The sequence below is a fragment of the Anarhichas minor genome, unplaced genomic scaffold (assembly GCF_050575085.1).
Source record: "Anarhichas minor isolate MPS153535 unplaced genomic scaffold, ASM5057508v1 ptg000079l, whole genome shotgun sequence".
Classification (NCBI taxonomy): Eukaryota; Metazoa; Chordata; class Actinopteri; order Perciformes; family Anarhichadidae; genus Anarhichas; species Anarhichas minor.
Window position 1 is genome coordinate 149,404 of NW_027466525.1, and position 8,114 is coordinate 157,517.

At 44.2% G+C, this 8,114-nt stretch overlaps 1 protein-coding gene across 1 annotated transcript; it reads right to left on the bottom strand.

Moving 5' to 3' along the window:
* Positions 1 to 2,386: 2,386 nt before the first annotated feature.
* Positions 2,387 to 7,848, bottom strand: LOC142937951 (methyltransferase-like protein 27). Its single transcript, XM_076081088.1, has 5 exons — positions 7,732 to 7,848; positions 7,281 to 7,409; positions 6,428 to 6,563; positions 2,918 to 3,010; positions 2,387 to 2,616 (listed from the first exon to the last, which is right to left on the bottom strand). Exons 1-5 carry the CDS (start codon positions 7,846 to 7,848, stop codon positions 2,387 to 2,389), a joined length of 705 nt encoding a protein of 234 aa, XP_075937203.1.
* Between the last annotated feature and the right edge of the window lie 266 nt (positions 7,849 to 8,114).

Below are 8,114 nucleotides of genomic sequence, written 5' to 3' on the forward strand. Positions count from 1 at the left end.
GCATTTAAGTAGAAGCACACAAGTATTTTAAGTTTCATGAAGTTAAAGTGTCAGCACAAGTTATCAGTCACATTATTATGCAAAAAAATGGACAAATATCTATGAATCTAGTTTTATCCAAAACCAGGAGCTTCTTATGGCCTAAAGATTCAGACGCTCTGATAGAAGACTTGATTACAATAACTACTGATACTTTGGCTTTTAAATCACATTCTACATTATAACTGGTTCAGAGTACGTAACAACAGATTAGCTACACCTTCTTCTGCTGGTGTATCACAGAACCTCTATCCCCTCACAGTGCAGATCTATAGATCTAGAGGTGAAGGCTCAGGTAACATGAGTGACAGGCTTCAGAAGGTTCTTTATATGATGTCAGATTATAACAACAATCTGCAGCGTCAGAACGTATTGATCACTTTGACACAAACACATTGAAAAATAAGGTCCAGGTGGACAAATGCCCCCAAAGTTTGTGTGTGTGTTGGTGTTTTTGTGTGTCGGTGTGTGTGTGTGTTGGTGTGTGTGTGTGTGTGTCCATCAGCGTAATGATATTTTCCAGCAGAAACCATGGCAACCATGGAGTGTGTAAGTGTGTTATCTCTCTTCAGGTGCCCCCCCCCCCCCCCCCGACTCCACACAGGAGCAGCGACCTGCCTGCAACTCACATTTATGACAAACCGTACGACAATAATATCCTGCTGACACACACGGGATCATCTCACACCAAGGGCTGATGGGTAATAGGCTTGTGTGTGTGTGTGTGTGTGTGTGTGTGTGTCATGCATGAACTGGGTCATTCTGCACCCGCGAGTACATTTATGCATGTAGTAAAAGTACACACACATGATGCTACAGTACATGGAACACAGTGACTCACAGTCAGCCTGCTTTTAGCGCGGACGTCGGACGCCGTCATGTGTTCCTGAACGCCTCATATGAAAAGATAAAAACAAACCCCTCAGCTGTTAATGGAGATGAATTAAAGTCCCACAAGCTGCCGGCTGGTTTGAAAGTCAACATTTACGTTTAACGTCACCAGAAACTACTGAAATCACCCTGAGATTTTATTTTAAATGTCCGATGGTCCTTGAACGCATCACGCGTGACGATCGCTTCTGTAAGGAAACGTAAACAAATCTAAAGTTAAATTGTGATATTTCATCAAAAACATTTGATGACCAGTTGTTGACTACGTACAGACGTTGATAAAAGGCGATGGAGCAGGAGAACTGTGGCGGCGGTGATGCCTCGTCCTGTTCTTGTGATGGAGGAGGTGAGCACGGGGGACATGTTGAGGCTTGCTGGACTCAATCTTCTGGACGTCTTTTAAATATGGAGAACAGGATCTCAGGCGCGGCTCTTCCGGCCTTCTGTTGCTTTGTCTGCTGCAGCGGGCTGACTGAAACTCTGGACATGGTCCTTCCGGTTTTGTCCTAATAGATCGTCGGATGGGGACATTTAGGCGAAAACTACACTAAAGATGAGGTGATTGGAAGGATAATGCTGCTCGTATATTGTTAAGTTAGGCAGCTCATTCTCTGAGTGTGCTCGAGGTGCTGCTGCGTGACCGAGGTTCTGGAACTGAATAGAACAGCGGAACAGGAGGAGCGGGTTCGGCGGGTATTCATGGGTCTGCAGGAAGTGGCGGGGTAGAGGAGTGGTCCTGCTCCTGAAGTTCTGCGAAGTAGCTTCAAGTAAGCTGATGTCAGTGACACATCTTTAACTTCAAGAACTGATTAGAAAACAAGACACGTAGTGGGAATGTTTAGTGATGATAAACCTCGGAGCGTCACTGTGTCTACGCACGCTCTTTGACTTGAATAAGGTTTTGAATTTAGGACTTTAACTTGTATTCTTCCACTGTGGTATCGATACTTTTACTGAAGTAAAATATCTTAAAACTTCTTCCACCACTGTTTATTAAGTAATTCATTTCTTGACATTCATATCAGATTATTGTCAGAACTTCCCAAAGAGACAAACAACCGTTCACCCAAACAGTGACTTCAGAGTCCTCAGCTGAGCTGCACGTCTCTGGACTGAGAGGTGGAGAACGTCTCCTGATGCACAAGAGTTTAGATGAAAACAAGTCAAACAGAAATAAAGTCAAATACAAGACACATGGTTATGTCTTTCCTTTTAATGAGTTTATTCTTCATATTTAGCCTTTTGTTTACGATAAGTGAATGTTTTTCATATGAGTTTTACTCATTACATCAACTCACGACACTAAGAACAAAGAGATGTATTACATTGTGTTCCAGTGTCGTCCAACAGAGGGACGCACACCAGCCAATAATAAACACAACGTTGATGAGTGTTCATGAAGAGGTGAGAGGTCAAAGTATTGGACAGTGAACGAATGGACTCAGGTAGAGAGTGACTAGTTCAGTGACTTCCTGTACAGGTACATGGTCCCAGAGAGGTATTTATCATTCTGCACGTCTTCACAATTATCAGACACATCTATCATGTATCTGTCCATCTCTTTGGTGATCACATGACTCCATAGCTCCTCCTCCTCCATCAGCTGCAGCTCTTTCTCCATAGACACCTTGTATTTGTTTCCAGACTCTGACTTTAGGCCGTTTCTCGACATGCATATGTATCCTCCTGCAGGAATAAAATATTCAATTATTATAGAACTGAAGAAGAACAATCTTCATTATCCTCTAACATCATGTCATCCTGTAAGACTCTACGGGTTTAGAGTACAGTAGTGGAGAGCTCTAACGTCTCTGAGTTTATACAAGAGTAAATAATAACAGGTACAGAAGAATCCAGCGAAGAAGTAAAAAAACACTACATTTTCTGCACAAGATAATGTCAACGTCACTTTAATACCATTAGCTTCAATAGCCAGTGGCTATTTAAATTCATGCTCCCATGAAAACTCATGAACAGTGTTGGGTACCTGGTTTAGCGGCGAGGCAGAGCTCCCTGATGACACTGACCGGCACATAACCATCTCGTAAAGCGCCAACGATCATCACCGCATCAAACATACCTGAAAGCAAAGCAGGAGGTGTTAGCTTGTTTGTGTATGAAGAGGTGGAGCCCAGCTGCTGCAATAGAAAGATAATGAATGTAAATTTCATTGAGTCAGACTCACCCCTTCATGCTGTCTTTGATAGACCATAACACCCTGTCATGTCACCAGGCTTAAAATGTTCTGAACGATGAGTTTAATTAAAGTGAAGAGTTTGTTCCCCTCCTCCTCCTGTAAGGTTCCTCCTGTCTGAACGTAGCTTAAGTTATCAGCTGTGGTGCGATAAGTCACTGTTTTCACTAGCATACAGAGCAACGTGCTGGATGACTCCATCACATATTTTAAGACCCATTGATGCGTATATGTGAAGGACAGAGACCACACACCCGTTTTTAAGTGGTTACCCTCCTTTCATCAAAGGTCTTATTCCGTCACCACTTCACCACTTCGCCCATTCAGAGCAGGAAGCATAACATACATATGGCTGTATGTAAGGACTGCAAAATCATTTACTCACGTCTGGAGGATTCCATTCATCGCCTGAAGTCTGAGCTCCAAAACAAGAACAAGCTTCTTGACGATTTTATGTCGGTGGCAACAACTCGGGCAAAACACATTTCCCACATCCAGTCATTTGCTCCCTTGGTCTGCCTCGGCCCACATTGGTCTGGGGTTGGCTCTCTGTGCACCGCTGCCGCTGATTGCACCCAGTCGGAGGAACTCGGGCTTGGTATGATTCCTCCCGGCCCCGGTGCGACGGATGCGGCTGTAGTATCGGTGACAGGTGCCAACATGCTGGAGCCCTTACCTCTCCAACTTGATACCAAGTGGGTGGGCGGGCGAGCCGGGTTTCAGGAGCCGGTGCACAGTTCTACACATTCTAGGACAAGCTGGGCTGAAGGGGTCCATGGTGGTAAGAAACACCCAGACTGGAATGATTTGCACCCTAGTCTGGTCCTCTCAAACCGCTACGGACTTCTTGATGACGAGGCTCCGGTGCATCCGGCTGTTGACAATACAGCATAGGTCGGCATTTCATTCGTTGCCCCTTCACCTCGGCCCTCAGTTACCATCCATTTGCCCGGTCTTCCCTCGTGCAACCCTCATTGTCGATGACTCCGTGGTTCGACTGTTCCCGACATTCTGGCGAATCTCCAATCACTTGTGCCAAAGCTCCCCTCTACAGTAAACAGACTCATTGTGCACGTTGGAACTAATGACAGCCAGACAACACTCTGAACCGACAAAAAATGACTTTAACCATCTTCTGGAGTTTCTTAAAAAATCTGGAAAGGAAGTGTTTTTATCTGGACCAGACTCTTAGCCGTGGGTCCGTTCGTTTTAGCAGGATCCGCACACTCAACACCTGGCTCCAGTCCGCTTGCAGGGCTCACAACGTGGGTTTAATCGATAACTTTAACTTGTTTTGGAATCGTCCCAGCCTCTACGCAAGAGACAGTTTACACCTGAACAAAGCTGCGCTGAAGTACTAACAGCCAATATTCAGTACACTGTTCACTCCTATCCACGTGATTGACTGTAAACAGACACACGCGATCCTGGATCCCCTGTCCTCTGTCACTCTTCCTTTACCTTCATTCATTAGCCGCTTGACCCCAGCAGCTCCCCCCTATAGGCTCAGCGATCCGCCATCTGCAGCAGCAGAGTTTCCCATACAGGCGGTTACATCAGTGAGGCCACAATGGTCCCTTCGTCACCACGGTGGAGTGAACTTTACCAAGCTTGAAGACTAGTATGGCCTTAGCTAATGTCAGATCACTGACCAACAAGAAATTCATTTTAAATTACTTTTTTGACTCCCACGAGTTGGATGTTCTGTGTCTGACAGAAACCTGGCTTAAAGACGAACCCAGTGCCTTCTCAGAGCTTGTCCCTACTGACTGTGGATACGTTAACTCTCCCAGGCTCACTGGTAGAGGTGGTGGGCTTGCCACAGTCTTTAGGAGCAGTCTCTGTTGCCGCTAGGTTAAAATGGATCCATTCTCCAGCTTTGAGCTTCAACTCTTTGAGTTTCCAAAGTCCACCAGAACTTTATGTGCACTTGTCTATCGGCCTCCTAAACCCAATAGTATTTTTATCCAGGAGTTTTCTGAATTATTAGCTGAAATCTTCCCAAAATATGATAGTATTTTAATTTCTGGTGATTTTAATATGCATGTGTGTTGCTCCTTTAAGCCAATGGTGAATGAGTTTTTAAACCTGATTGACTCTTTTAATCTTGAGCAGCTAGTCTCTGGTCCCACTCATGAACATGGTCGTACATTGGACCTTGTTTTATCTTTTGGTATTTCTGTAAGCATCAGTGAAATTTGTGAAGCAACATTCTTGGACCACAATCCCATCATCTTTGAAGCGCTTAGTGCTGGCTCAGACACTCCCCCACCTGTCCCTGTTTGCTGCTCTTGTTTTATCACCTCCAGCACCGCACAACGTTTTTTTCAAATATACCTTCCCCTCAAACCTGGAACTGCCTCAATAAATTCTTTAATGTACTGCCTGGCTGATGTCAAAAGCTGGCTCTCGCTAAATGTTCTATGCCTCAACAAAGGTAAAACAGAGATCATGCTAATCAATCCCTCTCGCCTTTCAGCTGCTATACCGGACATTCCCTCATTGTGTCTTGGCCCCATGGCAACCCACTGCAAATTCCATGTCAGAAATCTGGGTGGATTTTGAACTCATGTTTTATATTGGACCTCCAAGTTGTGTCCGTGGTCAAAGTCAGCTTCTTTCAGCTAAGACTCTTAGCTAAGGTCAAAGCCTTTCTCTCCTCAAAAGACCTGGAGAAAGTTATTCATGCTCTTATCACCTCCAGACTGGACTATTGTAATTCTTTGTATGCTGGAATCGGCCAAAAACTTCTATCACGCCTTCAGTTGGTACAAAACTCAGCAGCGATATTTTTAACTGCTACACGCAGGCGTGAACACATTACATCGATCCCAATGAATCCCTTCATTGGCTACCAGTCGAGTACAGAATTCATTTAAAAATGTTATTATTTGTTTTAAAGTATTTAAATGGTGCCGCCCTAGTCTATCTGTCTGACCTGCTGCAGCCCTATACCCCACCTCGCTCACTAAGATCTCTCGACCAACAGCTTTTAGGTGTTCCTAGAACGAAAAGGACAACCCGGGCCAACCGGGTCTTCTCTGTTGCTGCCCCTAAGCTCTGGAACCTTCATATTAGGTGTCATCCACCTTACCAATGTTTAAAAGCCGTGCGATTTGTGTTAGTTTGTCTTGATTTTTGTCTTGAACGTTACTTGCTTTTATTAATCCAGTCTTTTCGAATGTTTGACTGCTTATCTATGTGCAGCACTTTGGGAAACCTTTGCTGTATTTTAAAATGTGCTATACAAATACATCTTGATTGATTGATTGATAGTGTGTATGTAGTGTAAGTGTAGTGTACCAGTCTGTGCTGGCAGTGGCTCTGTTCCCAGTAAGGCCAGTTTGAGCTCCTTATAGAGGCCGGTCTTAGCAGCTTGATCCAGCATGCCTTGACTGCCGTCCACTCCCACAAAGTGCTTGAAGCCCAGTTCAACCATCTGTAAACACAAGAAGAAGAAGACGACCAACATTAACAGTGAAACCTGTAAAGAGTGAGGTTTGGTCTGATCGTCTGTCCATCCAGCGATCAGTCTAGGTGTGGTTGCATACAGATTGGTATGCACAATATCAGTTCTGCTGGTGTAAGTAGTAGTGGTCCCCCCATGATATGGGACACTAGTCTTGATTCAATACTGTTCCCTAAACATTTTATCATGAGCCTTTTTTTAATGCAATCCGCACTTGGAACTGAATAGTATGGACTCTTTTTTTTACCAGATAAACATAATTTATTGTCAACAAGCCAATTCTCACAGAGTCCAGTTCCTTTGCAAGTGTAACCTGGATGACACTAGTATCTTACCCTGAGACAAATAAGGCTGAATCGTCTGCATAGAGCAGCAACTTGCCCTTTACTGCAGCTATGTCACTGACATATATCAAAAATTAGAGGGCCAAGGATAGAGCCCTGGGGTACCCCACAAATCAGCACTCTAGCTTCCAATGGTCAAGCTTTTCCTGATAATTCTGGCAGGAAGGCTGGCTTTGTTTGGGCTCATTGAAGACAATAAGGTGGCCACTTTGTCCTCTGCTGTTAGTAGAGACATCCTTCATAGTTAAAGATTTTCTTTAAAACCATCAGTCTTATGTTTCATCTACCCAACATTCTATGGTTCAATTATCCAGGAACACTGAGGTTTTCCTTTGGGGCTCACCAGGTTAGCGACCCATCCAGACCCACAGGCGACATCAAGAACCTGAACTTGTTCAGGACGACCAGAGAAGTTATCAAACAGGAACTCTACCGTCTGGTGTGGTGCCCTGTAGCTCAGCGTATCATGGTCCTGTTTAAAAAGATGTGTAAGTAACACAAAGGGTGCAAACAATCAGTTTCAGGTCCATCAGACAGATGTCCCCTGTATAGCAGGCTGGATTTATGGACCAGAAGCAGAGCAAAGTGTTATTCTATGCAGATGATTTGCTTTTATACATTGATAACCCTGAATATTCAAACATGTGTTAACTGACATTTTTGATTCTGAGAGATCACAACAAAAGATAATGATTGAGTTTTCAGACATGTTTCATTCTTAAAAGACAGATTTTGTTGTTGTTGCATTGAAGCCTCCATCAGACCTGAAGGAGGATGAGTTTCTGTCCACCGACCTGTTCGTACGTCTCCGCCCAGCTGTCGTAGAACTTTATCCTTTGTTGTAAATCGACTCCTACTGTGGACCTAAGGAAGGTCCTCAAATCGTCCAAAGATCTGCTGCTGTCTGACATGATGAGGAGACGACTTCAAACATTCAATCATTAACACCTATTTATGGTCCTGAGAGAAACACACACACACACACACACACACACACACACACACACACACACAGGTATGTTAAAAAAAAAACATGGAGAAAAAGTCCCATGAGCCTTTGCAGGATCAACAACAGAGGAGGAAACTCTATGTGACCAGAGACTAAACCTGTCTGTCACGTTCATTACAGCCACTGAACTGGCCGACTTTTGACCTCCGTAAAGGAAGCTAATTATCT

Excerpts from the sequence above, each read along its gene's own strand:
- LOC142937951 (XM_076081088.1), bottom strand. The coding sequence starts at position 7,848 with ATGTCAGACAGCAGCAGATCTTTGGACGATTTGAGGACCTTCCTTAGG. Across the intron at positions 6,564-7,280 it reads CTGGATGGGTCGCTAACCTG|ATGGTTGAACTGGGCTTCAA; the intron begins GTGAGCCCCAAA and ends TTGTGTTTACAG. Across the intron at positions 2,617-2,917 it reads CTGCCTCGCCGCTAAACCAG|GAGGATACATATGCATGTCG; the intron begins GTACCCAACACT and ends TTATTCCTGCAG.